General features: G+C 44.5%; 1 protein-coding gene across 4 annotated transcripts in view; it reads left to right on the forward strand.

The window, feature by feature from the left end:
- The window catches only part of RFT1 (RFT1 glycolipid translocator homolog), a 37158-nt gene extending 16286 nt beyond the window's left edge, over window positions 1–20872 (forward strand). The window contains exons 7-14 of one of the 4 annotated variants that reach the window (XR_014000425.1): window positions 1906–1984; window positions 5364–5414; window positions 6130–6260; window positions 7357–7501; window positions 13816–13921; window positions 17808–18057; window positions 18371–18651; window positions 20418–20872. Coding sequence is in view for 3 of the 4 variants with exons in the window: in XM_081160307.1 (XP_081016433.1) it covers window positions 1906–1984; window positions 5364–5414; window positions 6130–6260; window positions 7357–7501; window positions 13816–13921; window positions 17808–18057; window positions 18371–18538 (930 nt within the window). In the remaining variant the exon portion in view is untranslated. Of the gene's footprint in view, window positions 1–1905; window positions 1985–5363; window positions 5415–6129; window positions 6261–7356; window positions 7502–13815; window positions 13922–17807; window positions 18058–18370; window positions 18782–20417 lie in introns of those variants that run through there. The other 3 variants (XM_081160309.1, XM_081160307.1, XM_081160308.1) reach the window with 3 other exon arrangements.
- Window positions 20873–21123: the final 251 nt, after the last annotated feature.

A 21123-nucleotide genomic window follows, 5' to 3' on the forward strand; every position in this document is an offset into this window, starting at 1 on the left:
TAGAGCAACCTCTGGCATCTGCTCCAGGTCCAGTGATACCCTGAAAGAAGTATAGTTTGGGAGGATTCAGGCCTGCCTTTTCAGTGTCTGGAAGAAAGGCTCTGAGACCAAGGGGTAAGGAGATTTGAGGACGACTGGAAATTGTTTCAAGGGGTACTCCATACTTGCCCTATTTTAAATGGTAGCCACCAGCCACATGTGACTATGGAGCATTTGGATTGCGAGGAGCTGTAAGAGCAAAATACACACTGGATTTCAAAGACTTCGTATAAAAAATAATGTGATATGCCTCTAATATTTTTTTACATGTTGAAATGATAATATTTTGGGTTAAATATATTAAAACTAATTTATTACATATAAATTTAACCTGTTTCTTTTTACTGTTCACTATGGCTGCTAGAAAATTTTAAATTATGTATGTGGCCTGCATTATATTTCTACTAGACAGTATTGCTCTATGCTAGGGGTAGAGAACGTTCTTTCTGCCAAGGGCCATTTGGGTATAACATCATGTGCAGGCCATACAAAATTATCAACTTAAAAATTAGCTATGAAAAACGCTCCTGGATTTATTGAATTTCAACTCCCACCTGCAGTTGCCTTGGCAGGGCCTGACCAAATGATTTTTCAAGCCATATATGGCCCGCGGGCTGGACATTCCCCACCCCTGCTCTATACAAATGGGCTTTGGGCCAAGAGGAGGGGCCCATGTGACCGGGACTGATTCCAAGTTTGCCCTTGGGTTAACTTCTATAGCTAAAGCTGACTTTTTGGAGAGGTGGAGTGGGCTTGGCCTTTGTGATTCATCCCTTTCCTCACAAAGAACCCCCTAAAATCCCATTTTTCAAAAGTCATCCCTTTGAATTAACACAAGCTTTTCAAAATGCAGGTCCCTGAGATTAAGAACCTAACACCTAAACTGAACATTTTGAGATCCAGAATGCCTTCATGATAGAGTAGGGGACCTCAGAGGGAACTAGGGGAAGTAGAAAAAGAGAAGTCACACCCAGCTACTGCCCAATCCTTCTCTTTGTGGTCAGCTCTCTGGCTTTGAGGCTGCCTGTCTTTTACAAGTTGACCTCTGCCCTTCCTAAGGACCCCTGGGAGTTTTGGAAGAGCCCTGTCAGAAGTTTCATTTTTGTTTTCTCCTTTCCTCTGTCATACCAATTCTGAGTGATTTAACTGACATGAGAAGTCTGACTTTTTTTTGAAATATAAAAGCAAAGCTCATATACTTTATGTAAAGGGATCCTGGATGGCTAAATACAGCATTAAGATGTGGAGTATATGGAGCAGAATTTGTTCTGCAGCTTGGCATGCTTCAGACATTTTATATATATATATAAAAATATATATATATATGTGTCTTGTTTTGTTTTTTTAATTTATTTCAGAGAGAGGAAGAGAGAGGGAGAGAGAGATAGAAACATCAATGATGAGAGAGTTATTGATTGGCTGCCTCCTGCATGCTCCCTACTGGGAATAGAACAGTGACCTCCTGGTTCATAGGTCAACGCTCAACCACTGAGTCACACTGGCTGGGCTAGACATTTTTTAAGGAAAGAACTGACTGTGAGCTATATTGTGAGATGTGGTCAGCTTACCGCCTGGGTAGCAGCAAGGGGACAGCACAATTAATCAGGGATCTCAGTGAATGAATCTGGTCAGGCCCCTTATTGAGGGGGGACACTGTTCTACTTAGAGATCTTGTCTTTGTGTTTAGGAATGTAAATTCTTTGCCAGTATTTGTTGAATGACCCTGTGTGCTTAGCATTAAATGAAAAAGCAGTGGGGACTATCCAAGTTGGGATTTAGGGACCAAAACAGGTTTGCCTCTCATGTAGCATTATTGTATTCTTAGACTTGCAATGCCTGGGATTTTTTGTTTATTTTCTCTTTTAGGCTTTTGTAAATTGGAAAGAGGCTAAATTGACTTGGAGTTTTTTCAAACAGTCTTTCTTGAAACAGATTTTGACAGAAGGTAAGTAAAAGGTCACCCTGAGCAGTTGGGAAACCATAGTATAAGCAAGGGAATTCCACAGAGCTCCTGGTCCCTTGGACCCAGACCATTGGTGTCTGCAGCCCCTGGGCAGAGGAACCTCAGAAACAGGGGGTAGGGATGGAGGGGTGGGAGGAGGCTTTTTATGTGAGGAGAGGGAAACTAGCATTTATTTAGTTTGATACCTTACTTGAGTTGTCTCTATTTATTATGGATGAAGAAACTGAGGGTCAGTGAGGTTTTGTAACTTCATCAGGGTTTTAAAGTCATGAGAAACAGCTTAACTTTAATCCAAGTCCTACTCCAAAACCCCCTGTTATATCATTTAAGTAAATTATTATAAAAGTATTGTATCAATTATAGAAAAATTGGAAAGTAGAGAAAACTATCTGTAGTGTCTATTCCATTCTAGCTTTTCATACACTTTCTTCTTTTGTTTGAACTTTTTAAAGAACCAGGTTTTCATCATTTTATTTTTTTAAACAATAAGATTCACCTGTACAACAGTTTGGTCAGCCTTCCAACTTTCTAAGACTTTCCAGTGTAAGAGTGACAGAGCTCTCGATGCAGAGGGCCACCAAGGAGCTAAAAGCACATCTAGTTCTGTTTATGCGCCTTGGTTTATTTATACCCAGCTTTAGTTCAAAGAATGAGATTTGAGGCAGCTGTAAGCTGCTGAAAGTAGTAGTTTCTCTCTGTATATAAGTGTCATATGTCTATACACCTGTATATCTATTACTGAACATATTTTTAAGCCTTTTCAAAAATTATCTTTTAATTCTAAAAATAATATAACTCCGTTACAAAAATTTGGGAAAATAAAAAGTTTCCAATAATTCTAGCACTCTACAACCATCATTATTATTATCTTATTATTTCCTGCCCCCCCATCTTTATTTTTTACTAATTATACTTCCAAATGGAAGTAACTCCCCGTAAGCCTCACTTGTCCCATCTAATGAGTAAGGGGTAGGGCCAGGAGGTGTCTAGGGTTCTCTGAGCTCTGAGAGGGCATGTCTCTAGCCTGAGCCTGTGACATTGCCGTTATAAAAGTGAAATTGTTCACAGGACTTCTGGGGGAAGTAAGGGTCAGAGGCTTCCAGAGAGCTGAGTGGAGGTGCCTTAACTATAAGTTTCTTGAGAGCAGGGAGGGTGCTGTTCACTTGTCTCCCCAGCACCCTCCTGGGCCTCGCACGTAGTCGGTATTCAGCAAGTATTTGCTGATAAAGAAATGTATGTGTCATGTGATTGTATATTGCGATAGTTCACCTTATTGTTAAAGTTTTGGAAAGAGCGGTTGTTTATATGCACTTTTTCCCCTCCCAAAGTTTTAAGAGCAATTTAAATGAGCTGAGGAATGGATCCAGACCAACCAATGTCCCTAAATTGGTTGTCTGTATTGCAATGGCTAGACATGTGTTTGTAGCAGCAGATGTAAGTTAGCCGCACACTCAAGCCTCCTAGCTAGGCCTGAAAGCGGCACCAATTGCTTGCTCACTCCACGGTTGGGCCACCCTGGCCTGAGTGGCAGAGGGCCATAAGGAACTTATAAGGGCCTCTGTCACCATGGCTGTGAAATGAGGAAGTAGCTTGACAAGGACCCCCAGATTCTTTTTATCTCAAAACTATAGCTCTAAAATAGATGAAATCATTCATTGTAATAGCAAAAATGATTATGCTGTTACCTTCTGCCCCCACACTTCCTGAACACTGCGTGCCAGGTGCTGAGCACACACACGAGTGAGTAACAGCCTCGGTCTTAAGGAGCTCATTCTCTCATCAGAGATGCACATTTGTGTGGTTAACTGACACGGAGCTGTGAGGACTGTGCTCAGAAACGTGAGCTCATCTGCCAGACATCTCTGGAGTGCCTGCTCATTTCCTGGAGCTCTGCTAGGGAACCAGGGACAGAGATGACTGAGACATGGTTCCTGCCCTCAGGGAGCTTACAGAGTATAGGAAGGAGAGGCCTACTGTGCCAGAACACGACTCCCCTGCAGAAATGCCATTCTAGGTGATGAGAATGCCAAGAGCCAGCCTGACTCAGAACAGCTGGAGGGGCTAAAAGATGGTAGGGTATAGCTGAGGAAGACCATGGGATGGTGGGAGGTGGGGATAACGTTGGTGAAAGGAGGCCAAAAAGAAGGCTGAGGGGTTAGTTTATAAAAAGCTTCAAATGCAGAATTAAGGAGCCTGGACTTTTTGCAAATATTAAGGAGCCATTTAAAGGTGTGAAAGCAGGCCCGGCTGGTGTGGCTCAGCAGTTGAGCATCGACCTATGATCCAGGAGATCCTGGTTCGATTTCTGGTCGGGACACATGCCCTGGTTTCAGGCTTGATCCCCAGTAGGGGGTGTGCAGGAGTCAGCCAATCAGTGACTGGCATCATTGATATTTCTATCTCTCTCTCTCCCTCTTCCTTCCTCTCTCTGAAATCAATAAAGATATATTTTAAAAATAAAATAAAATAAAATAAAGGTGTGAAAGCAGGGGTTGACCAAGAAGCTGGATTTGCAGAAGCTGTTAGCGGTGAAGACGGGTTGGAGAAGCACAGATGCCAATGGGAGTGAGTCCAGCCATTGGTCCTGGGAGGACCCCTGGAGGTCCCGGCTGCAGGTGCAGTGACTGAGATTGTAGGGAGACAAGGGCCAGAGAAACTTGAGAGAAATCACTGCTTCTAGTCTCTCTCTGTTTTGTTTTTTTTACAAAGTTGCTAGGAGGTAAGAATTTGCTCTGTAGGGCTGTGGGCACTCTCCAGTGCTCTATCACCATAATCGCCAATGCCTTCCATTCATGGATAATAGGAAGATTCATGAAAATTGGGGATGGGGGAGTAGGGCTCTGGGCTGGTGTCTCCACCTTAAAGGCATTAGACTTAAATTTGAATCATGAACTTGGGCTCCAGAGCCTTGCCAGCATCCATGGAGTTTTCTTCACCCAGAGAGGAAAGTTTTAATGAGTCTGTGCACATAACCATGGATGTTTCATTTTACAGAATTCACACTCAAATTATCTGATTTCCCTTAAAACTTGGGACAATTATTTTCATTATTAAAATTTTAGTAATCTCCCCATACTTAAAAAAAAACTTACCAGACTGGTTTTATTGATTTTGTTTTGTTTTGTTTCTAACTGGTTTGGAGATTTGCTGTCAATAAATCCCCCAGCACTTTCTAAATTGCTGCTATTTTGAGGTTATTTGGAATCAACATTAGGACAAGGAATGTTTTTTTAATTGATTATCTAATTTTTCTCCTTTGAGAATACTTGCCAGAGGGAAAAGTTGACAGATGATAAGAGAAAAGGAAACAGGAAAACAATGTGCATTTGAAATGCTAATTATTTTGCTTTTCCGTTTGCAGGGGAGCGATACGTGATGACATTTTTGAATGTGTTAAATTTTGGCGATCAGGGTAAGGTGAAATTCTGTAGTGTTTTAATTAAAGGGGAATACTGTTAGTAGATGCTTTCTAATATTTTTCTCTGCATTTTGATATGCTTAATGAAAATGAACCTAAGGATTATAAAAAGCGAAGGTTATAAAAACATGAATCCTGAAGATTGAAAATTGTAGGCCTTTATAAATATACACAGTGTACTGACTGTCCCTTCCCCTGTGGCTTGGGTGGCAGGTTCTCTGATGAGATCCCTCCTTACCCTGCTTTCTGCAGAGCTCTGACGCTCACATTGGGGGTGGGGGGATGCTAAGAGAAGAGAAAAGGAAACTCACCATAACAAAGATTCACTCCATATTTATGTGGCTATCTCAATATTTTTTTCATATTTATTTTTGAATATAACCTTAGGGTAGTGGAAATAAAAATAGAAAAAATCAACCTGACACTTGTGACTTTTATAAAAAAGTGCTGGTGAAGGAAGTGTCCTGTATCTTGATTGTCATTGTCAGCATCCTAGTTGTGACATTGCAGTAGAGTTTTGCAAGATGTTACTCTTCAGAGAAACTGGATAAAGAGTACCTGGATCTCTTATTTCTTATAATTACATGTGACTCTATAGTTATCTCAAATGTTTCATTTAAAAAATTGAATTAGAAAAAAAGTTAATGGTGCTGAGAAAATTCAAAGAGGAAACCCACTAGGATTGCTGTTTCTTCCTTTTGTTTTGTAGGTGTGTATGATATAGTGAATAATCTTGGCTCCCTTGTGGCCAGGTTAATTTTCCAGCCAATCGAGGAGAGTTTTTATGTATTCTTTGCCAAGGTGCTGGAGAGAGAAAAGGATGCCACACTCCAGAAGCAGGTATCTTGGTTCTTGTGTCACCATCTCAAATGAATTCTCTTCCTAATTGCAAGATAAATAGACAAAAATGTGGAGCAGTCTGTTTCCCTCCTGTCTGATCTGAAACTTTCTTCTAGATTTTATTTTTCTACACACTCTGAATCCACAGTGGCAGGACCCTGCGCTCACTTCCTCTTTCACAGCCTTCTGCCTTTCTCACTGGCCGGCCCTTCCTTTTCAGCCTTTGTTCCTCTTTGTGACCTTATTTTTGACCCAACCCTCTCAGAACTCTCAATGGGTGTCCCCAGTGCAGCCCACACCCCCTCCCTTGGTCTAGTCTTAGGTGTAACACCCAAAGGTGAGCCAAGGGATGCAGAGACTGGGGCAAAGCTGACCTAGAACCTGGGGAGGGAAGGACCCGGTCATTCAGTTTCTCTCACCACACCAGTCGTTTAAGCTTCTTAAGGACTGTGAAGTGCCCAGAGCCTCATTCTGACCATGGGAATCTACATACTCCGGTTGGTAAATACAGAAGAGATTTTAATCTAGGAGTATTAAGTTGTATAAACATCCCTTTTTCTAAAACCATTGAAAATGTCTGGCTTATTTTAGAATTAAAAGCACACTAAGCTGGTCTCTTCTGTGTCTTAGAAGACATTTTTCAAAGCATAGTTTAAGCATAATATCTCACAGTGAGCTAATGTGGTTCTCCATTTGATTTAGGAATGTTTTCCTAAGTACACTGACAGGAACCTTAGGATTTGGAGATGTTTGTCAGGAGAAGCGCACTGGCAAAGCTAGCTAGCCATGTAAGAAGTTGCTGTATCCCATTTAAGAATAAGTATCAGAGGGGAACTGTCCCTAAGCAACGTTTGAAATAATCTATCCTAAGTGAGTGAAACACTAGTGAAACACTAACCCCCTGCGCTCCTGAAGGAGACCACAGTGTTTCCCTTCGTTTACTCAATAACAGAAACAAACTCAGGCCACAGAAAAGCAGCGATGCCTCTCACCAGTTGAAAGAGTGAGCAGTTAAACAGCAAAGGGAAAGGCCAGATGGTGAAGTTTTTCTTTAGCTCGTGATTCATCCAACTTCCTTCCCTCTCCCCGGCACCAGGAGGATGTCGCTGTGGCCGCTGCGGTTTTGGAGTCCCTGCTCAAGCTGGCCCTGCTGACCGGCCTGACCATCACTGTTTTTGGGTTTGCCTACTCTCAGCTGGCTTTGGATATATATGGAGGGACCATGCTTAGCTCAGGATCAGGTATGCACAAGAGTTGCCAGATTTGTTCTAATTTCTGAACAGAAATAGGAGAGTTGTATGAAATTCAAGAACTTGTGCACCTACAGTTGAAATCTGTGTCATGTAGGAAGCGTTGTCCGTGGCTGGGGCTGTGGAAGGAGCTGTTCCCCTCAAATGAGATCGGACCAGCTCAGGGTACAGTTGGCGACTTTGGCACCAGGTTGATCAGTTCCCTAACCTCACTTGAAGAAGTTGTTAAGAATCCTTGGCTTGCTCTGGCTGGGTGGCTCAGTCAGTTGGAGTGTTGTCCCATACCCCAAAAAGGCAGTTCAGTTCCTGGTCAGAGCACATGTCTAGGTTGCAGGTTTAGTCCCTGTTCGGGGCATGTACAAGAGGCAACCAATCGATGCTTCTCTCTCTCTCCCAAATCAATAAATAAACATATTCTCAGGTAAGGATTAAATAAAAATAAAAAAAGAATCCTTGGCTTTCCTCTTAGGTCTAAACTGTGTTTTGCTGAGCTCTTTCCTGTGCTCCTTCTGGGGTGAGGGGGGAAGGCAGAGAGTAGGCTCTAATGAGCCTCCACTTGGTACTGAACACATCTGAAGATAGTAAACACCACATAAATCTTACGGCCTGATGCATAAAAGTCTTTGAAGGATAACCCAGAGCCATTTGCAGAGAATAAAACTGATGTCAGCAAATAAAATTGCATATATAATCCAGTGACCAGGTTTTTGAAGGAGAAAAGTATTGACTGTGTCGAACTCTGAAACACCTGGTACCCAGGCCACTGAGCGTCTTACAGCACCTGCTAGCCTTGGGGACGTCACAATTTCAGAATGCTCTGGGCCACAGGCTGGCTGTCCATTTGCAGTGTTTCATCTTGGGTTTAGCAAAAGTGCTTTTAATTCCTCAGGTCACTAGACAAGAACCCTGAAGACTTCTTTTTGCTGTCCCATCTCAACTTAAAGGACTTTGTCAATTGCCGTTTTATAAGTTCACTGGCATACTTGTCTCTACTGCAGTGAGCCCAGACTTTTGGTATTAGGAAAAGAACAAAGGTCATTACACTTGGAGAAACACCCACTGTGAAACCAGTGCCAGGGTTTACAGCTCCCTGGGGCTCGTGCTGTGAGAAGTACATTTCTATCAGGCAGCTGCAGGGAGGCCTCAGTAGGAAGCCATTAGTAAGTCTGTGTGCAGAGACTGGGACTCCGCTATTTCACAGCAGCCCTGCCCCTGTAGAAAGGTAATCACCAAGGAGCAGCCTTTAATGTAGTGCAATCCCCAGACATTGCCACGAGGAGAGTGCTGTCCCATCAAGATAATGTTCACCTGGTGTTATAGAAGATACATAAATGATTGTGATTGTGTATTCCTTTTACTCAAGTGAGATGCTAGTGCCAGTTTTGAGCTTTGATAATACATTTATCAATTAAAAGAGTAAATGTTGCCTGGCTGACGTGGCTCAGCGGTTGAGCATCAACCTGTGATCCAGGAGATCGGGGTTTGATTCCCGGTCAGGGCACATGCCTGAGTTGCGGGCTCAATCCCCAGTCAGGGGCATGCAGGAGGCAGCCGATCAATGACTCTTATCATTGATGTTTCTCTCTCTCTCTCCCTTTCCCTTCCTCTCTCTGAAATCAATAAAGACATATTAAAAGAAAAAGTCAGTGTTAGTTGATTTTTAAGGTAATAAATTCTGTCTCTAATGGTTTATGTCGGTCATTAAGAACTTTATACTTAAAAAGATATTCTCTCAGTATCATCTTCCTAGAGAAGTGAGTCTTGAAAATGTTCTGGTTTCTTAGTTTGTGATAAAAACATGTGGTTTGGGTGCCACCAAGGATCTTTAGGACCCTCATAATCTCTTGCCTGGCCCAGGGCTGTATCAGCATCACTGTCCCAGCAAGGTCTTCTAGCATTGTCTCCTCATTGTAGCTGCCTCTCATTCTGACCAAGCTTCAGCTCTCTGCAAAGCCCACTGAGGCTTCTGGTAGGGTCATTGTGTCTCCCAAGGGTACCTGCTGGCTTTCCTTCCCTCCTCTCCACTCCCCCTCATCTCCCAGCCCTGCTGCTGACTCTTTGGACCAGTGTTGCATATCTGAATGCCTTTTCTGTGCCAGAAAATATTAGCACCGCCACTCCTCCACCCCCAGTCATTTTTGCTCATTTAAATGAGCAAAACAACTTTTTCCAGAAAGTCTTCCTGAATTAATCAGAAAAGAACAGTAACTCTCCGTGGCCCAGCCAACCACCTTAGTTTTGAAAGTGGGACATGAAACGCTGCTGTCCTCAGTTGCCCCAGTTGTGTATTGACCTCTGTCCTCACCTGTGAGTACCTGTGACCTGAGTTGGCCTCTTAGACCCTCCATCCTCTGTGCTTCTATTTCCAGATGTGGGACGTGGACACTGCATTGACAGGCTTTCGTGTGAGGCACTGTGGTTTTGCTTTGCAATATTTGGGGTCAGCACTATATATAATTAGGGGATTTCTAAGTGCCCTAGAGGCTATTCTCAGAAATCGTTCTCATACCTAGTGCTTCCATCCTTAAGAAAAGCACACATTTGCTGAACTTTCCTGAGGTTTCTCACGTTTCTCTCTTAGGTGCTTCTCTCTTGCCTTTCGTTTATTATTTTTAATCCTCACCCGAGGATATGTTTTTATTGATTTGAGAGAGAGGAAGGTGGCGGGGGGAGAGAAACATTGATGTGAGAGAGAAACATTGATCAGTTGCCTCTTGTAAGCACCTGACTGGGGATCGAACCTGCAACCTAGGTATGTGCTCTGACCAGGAATCAAACCCACAACCTTTTAGTGTATGGGGTGATGCTGTAACCAACTGAGCCACCTTGCCAGGGCTCTTACCCTTTCTATTTATTTATTTATTATTTTTTAGAGATACGTCTTTATTGGTTTCTTGATCTCCAGATTCCCGTTCCAGCCATTAAACAAACACAAGCTCTTGGTGTAGAAAGCAAACAGGTTAAAAATGACTTTAAACACAGAGGACTGGAAAAAATTACTTTCAACTTTTCTTGTTATCCTTAATTTTTCCTTCAAGTGTGTGACGACTTCCATACCCCTTTCCCCAGTTCCTTCTAAATGGTCAAGTAAAAGTTATTCTTAAAAGTGACAGGAAGTTTTCTCTGTCCTGATTTACCTGAGCCCTTTCTTTTTAAATTCTGTTTTTTTCCTTCTCTGTCCCTTTGTGTTAATTGCCTCAGGTTGAAATAACAATGTACCACAAACTGGATGGTTGAAACAACAGAAGTGTATTGCCTTACAGTGTAGGAGGCCAGAAGCCCAAAGCCAAGGTTTCAGCAGGGCCAGGCCCTCTGGCGGGTACAGGGCTAGAGGAGGCGTCCTTCTGTGCCTCTCCGAGCTTCTAGTGTTTTCAACACTCCTTGACTTATAGATGCATCACTCCTTTCACATTGCAGCTTCTCTGTGTGTCTTCACATCAACTTTGCTCTGTGAGTGTCCCTGTCTGTGTCCAAACTTCCCCTTGTTATAAGCACACCAGTCCTAACGGATTAGGGGCCCCCCAATGACCTCATCTTTACTTGAGTATCTCCCTAAGACCCTATTTCCAAATGATAGCACAGTCTAAGACACTGGGGCATTAGGGCTTCAATGTGTTTGGGGGGCTGAATATAATTCAACCTATGACACTCCTCAATTCAATCCATAGTTTAAAGTTCGATCCAGGAATTTCCCAGTTTCAGCCTCTTTCCCCCAAATTGATTCAAAGCCCTTTTACTTGAGTCACTGTTTCACACAAGAGGTCGTATTCTCCATGACGCAAAGCATTTCATTATCCACCTCCAGACGGACCCACACGTGCCATTAGCTTTCAGTTACCAGGCGGGAGGTAGGTGTTGTGAGAAGAGCCCCATTTCTCTCTGCCAGAGAGAAGAGAATGGAGAGAAGCTGAAAGCACACTGAGCGTGGCCTCGAGCCCTCCCAGGGCAGGCCCGGTTCCTGCCTCCTCTCCGGGAGTGTCCCGGAGCTGCCGTGGGGGCCAGGCTACTTTCTGCCGCAGCTTGGGGGGTGAAATGCACGTGACACGATAAAATGTGGACCCAAGAGAGGGCCGTGCCAGGTAGTTTTTGTTGGGCATCAGGGCTGCCCTGTTAGTATGCCTTTTGTAACTCCTGACTGCCAGAAAACCGTTTAGGATCCTCATGGCACAGGGATCTCCATACCAAGCAGCTTTGGTAAACCGTGAATGAATTCCACATTGAGACTCTGGAACTTCAGTCTCCCCGCCCTCCCCCTTTCCTTTTAGTGGTTAAGTTTTGTCTTTATTGAGGTCTAATTTACATAAAGTAAAATTCTGTGCTCTTGAAATTACAGTTTGATGGGTTTTTTCCACATTTCTTATTTAAATTTTCTATTGTTGACACATTGCAGACGTCCTCCATTTCTGCCCCGTTGCCCACCTCCACCCGGCCTCCTCCCCCTCCCTTGACCTCCCCACTATTGTCTGTGCCCACGGGCTGTGCATGTATGTTGTTTAGCTACTCCCTTCACCTTCCTGTAGCCAGTCCCCGCCCTCTCTGACGGTTGTCGGTCTGTTCCATGTATCCATGCCTCTGGTTCTATTTTGTTCATTAGATTCCACATATTACTGAGATCATATGGTATTTGTCTTTCTCTGACTGGCTTATTTCACTTAGAGTAATAATCTCTACTCTGTCACAGAGAGTACGAGATTCTTCTTTTTTTACAGCTGCGTAGTATTCCATGTGTAAATGTCCCACAGCTTTTTTATCCACTCACCTGCTGATGGGCACTTGGGCTGTTTCCAGATCTTGGCTATTGTAAATAACGCTGATATGAACATAGGGGTGCATATATTCTTTCTGATTGGTATTTTGGGTTTCTTAGGATATATACCCAGAAGTGGTACGTTGGGTCAAAAGACAGTTTGTTCTATTTTTAATTTTTTAAGGAAATTCCATACTGTCTTCCACAGTGGCTGCCCCAGTCTGCATTCCCCCAACAGTGCGCTAGGGTTCCCTTTCCTCCCCACCCTCACCAGCACTTGGTGTTTGTTGATTTATTGATGGCAGCCATTCTGACAGGTGTGAGAGTGTGAGGTGATACCTCATTGTGGTTTTAATTTGCATTTCCCTGATGATTAGTGACGAGCATTTTTTCATATGTTTATTGGCCACAGTTTGATGGATTTTGACAAAATATAAACCCGTGTAACCACCTTTCAGATTAATATGTAGAACATTTCTGTTACTCCAGAAAGTTCTCTTAGGACTTTCCAGCTACCTCTTCCTCTTCACCTCAAAGGTAACCACTGTTCTCATTTCTGTCGCCATAGGTTAGTATTGCTTTTAGAAAGAATTTCATATAAATGAAATATTAAAACATGGACACTTTTGTGTTTGGCTTCCTTTTAATTTTTACTTATTTATTTTTGTGTTTGCCTTCTTTCCCTCAATATAAAGTTTTTGAGATTCATCCATGTTTTTACATGGTTCAGTAGTTTTTCTCTTTGATTGCTGAGTATTTCTCTGTGTGGATGGCTCACAGTTTATTTTTTCTCCTGTTGATGCCAGTTTGGGCTATTATATGTAAAACTGCTATGGACATTTATGGTCAAGTGTTTTTGTGAACATGTGATTTTACTTCTGTGTGAGGTATACTTAGGAGTGCTATTCCTGGGTCATAGGTTGGCTATATGTTTATTTTATTACCAATTGCTTGGCTGTCTCTTGATAATGACCCTCTTAAACTGGGATCAATCCCATTTTTAAGGCTTCTAATCTTTTGTTAGAGGATTCTTTCACACATTGTTAGTTAGCTATAGAGCTGCATTACTTTGTTATAGAAAAAATAACACTGTGGGCTGTGACTCTCCCTGCAGATTGTGGCTGTTCCATCCCTGAAGCTTTCTGCTGCTCCTGTTCCCCCCAAGGCCTTTTCTTCAGGACCTTTTCAATTGAGGTTCTGGTAACACGCAGGGACACCAGTGCCCTTGAGTGCTCCAGCTAGCAGGCCTCTTCATGCTGGTTTAAAAAGCAAGAGATTTGTTTGCTGGCCAGATAAGCTTTTAGTTATTAAGCAAGAGATCTGTGCATTTATTCATACTTGTCCTTTTGTTTTCAGCTGTTTATTTTAGTCAGTGCCATGGAATTCTAGGAGTCTTTCCAGATGATTAAGACCACAGGCGTGAGCGTGCATTTGCCCATTGACGATACCAGCAGGGCTTGTGGCCCCCCTCTGGTGTTCTCTGACCACCAGCCAAACCAAGGGTGGAAGTGGGCCTCCCGTTTGGGCTGTGGCGTCTCAGTGGGCTGTTCCCTTACAGGTCCTGTCTTGCTGCGCTCCTACTGTGTCTATGTCCTCCTGCTTGCCATCAACGGAATAACCGAGTGCTTCACATTTGCTGCCATGAGCAAAGAGCAGGTCGACAGGTAGGTAACCTTAAAGATACATCTTTAATCATGGCCTTTAGCCAAAGTGAAGTCACTTGTCCATCTTTCTTTTCATTCTGGACATGCATTTACAGGCAGCACCCAGCCCCACCAGCACAGTGCTGCCCCCAGGCTCTCCACTGCACACGTACCATTTGTGGAGGAAGAAGCCTGGGCCTGAAGGGTTATGTTAGTCCAGGTTTGCAGAGACGGGCACAAGACAAGCTCCACTCCTCCACCTCCTTGCCCAGTACTCCCATGGGTTACCAAGGAGCTTCTCCAAGATTCAAAGTCCTACCCCTGAGAACCTCGGATCTGTGACATTTCTCCTCAGAAAAAGGCTCAAATGCACATACATGTTTTGCCACAATTTCTTCCCATCCATTGACACCAGGCCAGGACCTCTGCCCTGGAACCTCAAGCAGTGGTTCTTAACACTGGTTGTGAATCAAAATCCCCCATGGGGCTTGTTAGAAATGCAGATTCCTGTCCACCTACTTCCACCACGCTCTCTCCTTCCACACCTACAGACTCAGCAGGCTCCTAACTATACATGTGTGTTTTCAAAAGCTCCTCAGTGATTCTGAATGAACTGCGGATTAAGAACCTCACACCCAGGATCATTCATCTCTTGTGTCCAAATACCAAAAGTAGCAAGGCAGTATCTTAAGATGTCACTACCAGAAGAGGTTGAGGAGAGGGCTCAGAGTGACGGGGAAGAAGAGAGAGTCGAAGGGGTGGCTGTAGGTAATGGGATGAGTGGCCCGCCTTATCCCTTTGCCCCTGAGGCCTGGTTTCCTCAGGGTGTTCTGCTGCCTTGAGTGCTGTCAAAGGCCCTCAGAGGCCCGGTGCTAGGGGGTGGGATGGGAAAGAGGAGTTGAAGAGTTGGGGAACCCTTCCTCTCATTCAGAGCGGCCTCTCTCCCCATTTGGACTGCCTCACAAAGAATCCTGGTGACTTTGTTTGCTGCACCATAGTTTAGAACTTGAGTCTAGAGTGGCAGTCCCAGCCCAGACTATCAGATTCCCCTAGAAAGTTCTAGCCCCTCCCAGACTGATGGAACTAGAATGGTGGGGGCTTGGGCCAAGGAATCTTCCGTTACACAGCTCCAGGAGATTTCCGATGATAGCTGGGGCCTAAAGAACTGCTGACCCAAACCAGCTTTCACAGTAAAAACTACACTGAGCACTGTGATCCAATATATATTTGGTGGCTACGACTGAAACTTTCTGCTTTCACGAAGCAGTAATAGGCCAGTTATGTGCAAGACACACCAATAGTTTTTAATTCTGTTGTTTCATTTTTAAACTGCCATGTCATGACCCATTAAGTTGATTTTCCAGCCTTCTTTTAGGTCACAACACATAGTTTTGAAATAGTGGTCTAGACATGGTGTTTACTTCAGTTAGTTAAATTTATAGCTATTAAACTGCTTTGAACCCATCCCTCCTTTTTTTTCATGGATGGAAAGGTCTATTTAAGTTCAGTTTTGAAAATGCTATATTTTTATTTGAAGGGTGCTTCTAATATGAAATAATTTTTTAAATATAATTTAAAATGTACTGAAAGAGGCTCTGAAGCATAGTAGAATGTACTCTGGACTAGCAATCTATCTCTTTGAAGGGAATTTTGTTAAAATAATTTTAGCATTAGTGTTAAGGGGAAGAATCAGCATTATGCCTGCTTAAAATGTTAAAAAATATCCCTTACAATCAAATCGTGAGGAAATATAGATGGTTGCTGCTACAGTCAACATCCTTGACCATCCATCTTTTGATAAGCCTGATTTTAAGCCCAGTGTCATAGGGCCATGGAAAAATAAGCATTCATAAATAACTTACTGTTTATATTACCAAACCTTATAGAATAGTTATTGTTACTAATTTTGCATTGATTTAAAAAGTGGTATTTTAATTGCATCTTAAATTTTTCATTTATTCCTGGATTATGCCTTTAAGACTGTAAAAGTTTGTGAGTTCTAAGAAGTTCAACAGCTGTTATTCTAATGAAAAACAGTGTACCCCCTCATCATCGGCTCCTCCCAAGTGGCCACACCAAAGAAGCCACTCTGTCGAATTCATCCCTGCCTTAATTAGTGGCTGGGTTCATTCATTGTGACCATTTTACTTGGAATTGGGTGAGGATGACTTTGAAAGTTTGTGAACCTATGGCTTAAACTCTAAGGATTGGTGGTGTAGTAGACCTTTCTGAGATAGTTTTTTTTGGGGGGGGAGACCTGACCAGATCACACATTTCTGCTGCTTTTTGGAAAAGAGTTCAGAGTACTGGTCTATGATGGGTCCCACCTCAGTGGCTTGTTATGAAGTTGGCCATTATTCTGATCATTGATCAGTAGTGAAGAAACTTCCCCTGTGAAGGTGTGGGCTCATGTACTTTCACTGCTCGTCAACAAAGACTCTCTCAACCAGGAAACAGACAAATTCCCTCTGGACTTCTGGATGAAAGTACACCTCCCCTGTTGGAGTACAGTAGAGAGAGGGAGAGTGTGTATATCGGGAGATATTCTTACCACCCATTCTGACAAAGCATATCTGCCTAGCACCTTGAGCTTAGTCAGCTGAGGACCAGTACCTGGGTATTCGGGTGGCATAGTGGCTTTCTTACCACGCCTCACGTGCAGAACCTGGCTGGTGGCCTCTGAGGTTTCCTAACTTAGCTGACACAGATTGGGGGCACCTAAGGGGCTTGGTTCCCTCAACAACTATGTACTTAGAATGCTTGCTGTGCACTGGTTGGAAACCAGATGCTGGAGAATTTTGTTCATGGCTGTATCACAAGCCTTTTGGAGAATGATGGCAGCTCTTTTACCTTTGCTGAGACTCAGTTTCCCTTGCTGAGAACTGAAGATAACTCAGTGACATGTTGCTTTGAAATCAGAGAAGCAGAAGGAGCAGTACAATCCACCAGTCATAGACTCCAGAGAGCTCTAGAGATGCGCAGAGAGAGGGATGTGTAAGAGCCGGGAACACTGAAGACGAGCCAGGCCTCGCTCCCTGTTTACATTTCGTTTTGGAGGCTGGCCAGTTGCTTTGAGTGCTGTCCACTGGCCAAGGTTATGGGGCTTCTGCATTTGAGAGGAAGTGTGTGCAGTGCTAAAGGTTAGAGGCCCGGGGTCAGGTTGGAGTGCTGACTCACCCCTTAGGCAGATTACTCAGGCTGTGCGCCTGGTTCCCTTGTCTGTAAATGAACCTGACTCCACGGGGCAAGGGAGCTTAGAGTCACCCGCAGCACCCCCACAGTGCCCGCCGTAGAGGGAGCACTTGTATATAGCTGTCACCCGTGTCATAGTCTCATGCCTCACATTGAAGACTTGGGTTGAATAGGATTTTTTGTGTGTTTTGATCACAGAGAGCCACTTAAACTAACCAATTATTATCCTTAAAAACTGTAACTCTCTTGAGTCGCTCATTTTCCTTTTTGTTTTTAATCCTAACCCAAGGACGTGCTCTTATTGATTTGAGAGAGAGGAAGAGGGAGAGAGAAGCATCCATGCGAGAGCGAAACATCCATTGGTTGCCTCCCGTACGTGCCCCAACTGGGGACTGAACCCGAAACCTAGGTATGTGCCCTGACTGAGAATTAAACCTGTGACCTGTCAGTGCACAAGACGACACCCACCCAATGGAGCCACTCTGGCCAGGGCATGAGTTGCTCATTTTCTTACTCTCCTGTTCAGGGAAGGGGGGGCAGGGACAGTCACATTTCTGTCTTATCTATAGAGCATGCAATGTTAGGAAAACCAGTTGGATTCTGGGAACTCAGAGGTGCTTTCTGTGACTTTATGTTCATGGCTACGTTTTTTGCAGGAGTTCTGCCTTAGGACAAGTTGCTCACTGCCCTGCTTTGCTTATTTCCCTCTCCCCAGGTACAATTTCACAATGTTGGCCCTGTCATCTTCGTTCCTGGTGTTGTCCTATCTCCTGACCCGTTGGTGTGGCAGTGTGGGCTTCATCTTGGCCAACTGCTTTAACATGGGCATCCGGATCACACAGAGCCTTTGCTTCATCCATCGCTACTACCGTGAGAGCCCCTATAGGCCCCTGGCTGGCCTGCAGCTGTCGCCAGTCCTCCTTGGAGCATTTGCCCTCAGTGGTGGGATTACTGGTGTTTCAGAGGTAAGAGTCCTTGCAGCTTCACACCAAAGCATTGGCAAGCTCTCCACTGTTCTCACTGTAGGCTTCCCCTTCTCACTGTGCCTGAAGCAGCTGAGCAAGTATTTGCCACCTCTGATCCCTTCCCCTAAGCCTCCGGGACAACCTCTTATGATAGCTGTTACCAGTGGGGACAGAGTAGACCCTCAGTACATAGTTGTCACGCCTTTTATCTGACTCAGAGTTGAAACAGTAGACCTCTGCTTTCCCTGGCTGCCCGAGAGGAAGGAGGTACAGATAGAAGGGCCAGGGCGGTGACGATGGTTTCTTCCCACAGGTCTTCCTCTGCTGTGAGCAGGGCTGGCTGGCCAGGCTGGGGCACGTTGCCGTGGGGGCTTTCTGTTTGGGAGCGACTCTTGGGACAGCGTTCCTCACAGAGACCAAGCTGATCCACTTTCTTAGGACCCAATTCGGTGTGTCCAGACTTGCTGACAAAATTAGGTGACCTTAGGGATTCACTGGCACCTGTGCACCTGGACCAGCTGTAGGAAGAACACGTTTCCTAGTCAAAAGAGGCCTGCAGAGGGGTCTGCAGTGGATTGAGACCAACCTGAGCAGGTGAGACACTGGAGAGAACCAGTGGACCAGACTTTTACTACCCATTCGAAGTCTCTATCAGGAAGGAGTTCCATTTTTAAGGAAAGACCAAAAGTTCTTTTAAAATAAATACAATTATTTTTTATCACCATTTTGTTCTAAGAAGCATTTTTCCTTTTGATTAATGTATTAATTCCTTTTGAGTGTGATTGACCTGAGGAGCTGCACGCTCCAACAGACTGCACCTTGGATGTTAATAGTCATCTGGCGCAGAGAGACGTAGCCATTTTCCCCTTTGCAGGAATGTGTGATTTACACTGTAAAAGAAGGAAGGAATGCTGATGTTAGGCACCGAACAGTAGTGACCCTGGATTTGTAGCTTTTCCCACGTGGGCCTGTGGTCTGGGTTTTTAGAGAAGGAGAAATGTTACTCAATAGAAATCTAAGAAATGAAAGCATGAAGTCTTTCAGCTCACATTTCCCAAAGTTAACCAGGGGAATCCCATGTCATCTTCACCACTGTGTCCCTGGGACAGCCCATGCCTTCCTGGAGTAGGTGCAAGCTGGTCAAGACCCCTGGCCTGGCCTCTTGCAAGGGAATTTTGGAAGAAACTGTGATCTAAAGTAAGCTATCTTGTCCGCGAAGGACACGTTGCTTTGCAGCTGCTGTGACTTCCCACGTGGAGATTGTGCAGGTCACAACTAAAGTGGAGTAGATTTATGTCCTTTTCTTCAGAATAAAATAGGGTAAATTCTATGTGGCAAGTACCACAGGCCCTTCCACCGACGCATTACTTCCAGGACTGGTCAGTACACCCAAATTCCAGCCCCAGGACAAGAGTGGCAGACCTTTGGGTGTGGTCCTCCAGGATATAATGGGCGTCCAGGCTAAAGCTCACCCTCTACACCCTCCCTATATCCGACAGGCGACATCACGGGCATTGTTCATAGGCAGCGAAGCATTTTCTCCTTTCATTAACACACTAATTTCTTTGCCTATGGTTGACCTTTGGAGCTGCATGCACAAACTGTGCCTTGAATGGTAACAGTTATCATTGGGCCCTGACATCTCCACCCCGCCTATGTTTACACCCTGAGAGGGGCACACACAGAAGACAGCCCCCCCTCCCATGTACCTTTTTGGTCTCTTGAATGGGTGGGAGTGGTCTTTAGTCTTCAGAATTTCCTACTCTACTGCCACTGCTGCCCCCCTGTCCCCTAGGACCATGTCACCCACCCCATGCCCACTTGACCCCAGGCTCAACGCGTGGTCCCTGAACTACCTGCCTCAGAATCCCCTGGATTGTGATATAAATGAAGGTTCCCAGGACCTACTCCACACTTGTGGAATCTGCACCTCTGGGGGCAGGGTTCTGGGATCGGCTTTTTTGTCAAGCTGAGGTTGGCACACCCATTGTCCTCATCAGTCTTAGAATCCAGGACAAGTTGCGTGCATGTTCACAGTGTCCCTTCTCTGCTCCAGGAAGAGAGCTGCTGTTGCCCAAGTAGCACTGCCAACTTCTCAGCTCTTCAGGGGCAGAACCACTGAGGTCTCTGCTCCACCCTCCAGCGTGACAGCGAGTGCTGCTCTCTCATCTTTAGTCCCCATGCAGTCCGCCTTCATCCTAGAAGGATTTTTGGATGGAATCACACTTTTGTCTTTAAGTGCCACTTAAAATATAGCGAGGTTACCTCTCCATGGAAACAAGCCTCTAAAGCACATGCTTTTATGAAATGAAAAAGCCTTTGGTGGTGACAGTAACAGTATTTTTTTCTGTGCTGCTCAGGCCACACACATGTGACTTCAGAACTGGCCTCGGAGGGGATGCTGCTGCACTGCTTCAGCTTACTCGGAGGGACTCCTGGCTCCAGAGGTGCTGTGTCTGTCCCGCTCCCTGCCATTTCCCAGCCTCAGGCCCTTCCTCCTGTCTTTTTTCTTTTTAAAATATTTTTGTTGATTTTTTTTTAGAGAGAGAGCAAGGGAGAGGGAGAGAGAGAAACATTGATGTGGGAGCAAAACGTTAATCAGCTGCCTCCTGCACGACCCCCACCGAGAATTGAGCCCACAGCCTGGGCATGTGCCCCGACTGGGAATCAAACCATTTCAGTGCTCGGGACGACGCCCAATCAACTGAGCCACACTGGCCAGGGCCTTCTGTCTTTTTCCTTTATTCATGTATTCATGTTGCTAATTGCATGCCAATACCCTGATTTAAAAATCAATAAATTATTCATATCTTCAGCTTTTTCTTTCATACCCCTCCTTTTTCTAAAAAGGAAAAAAAAATTCTTAAGTTTCAAAAGTAAAATAGGCAAGTAGCTTTGAGTCTGTGAACCATTTCTGTACCTCACAGGGTCCTTTCTCCCTGCATTGACGTTGTGACTGGATGGTGATACCATCTGAAAGGGGGGGTTTCCTGGCCTCTGCCATGGAGCCTTCTGTGTCTGGGCCTGAAAGGCCTGGCAGTTATTCACTGCTCCTCCCTTCCTGCC

This window comes from Miniopterus schreibersii (genome assembly GCF_964146895.1).
Source record: "Miniopterus schreibersii genome assembly, chromosome: 15".
Lineage (NCBI taxonomy): Eukaryota > Metazoa > Chordata > Mammalia > Chiroptera > Miniopteridae > Miniopterus > Miniopterus schreibersii.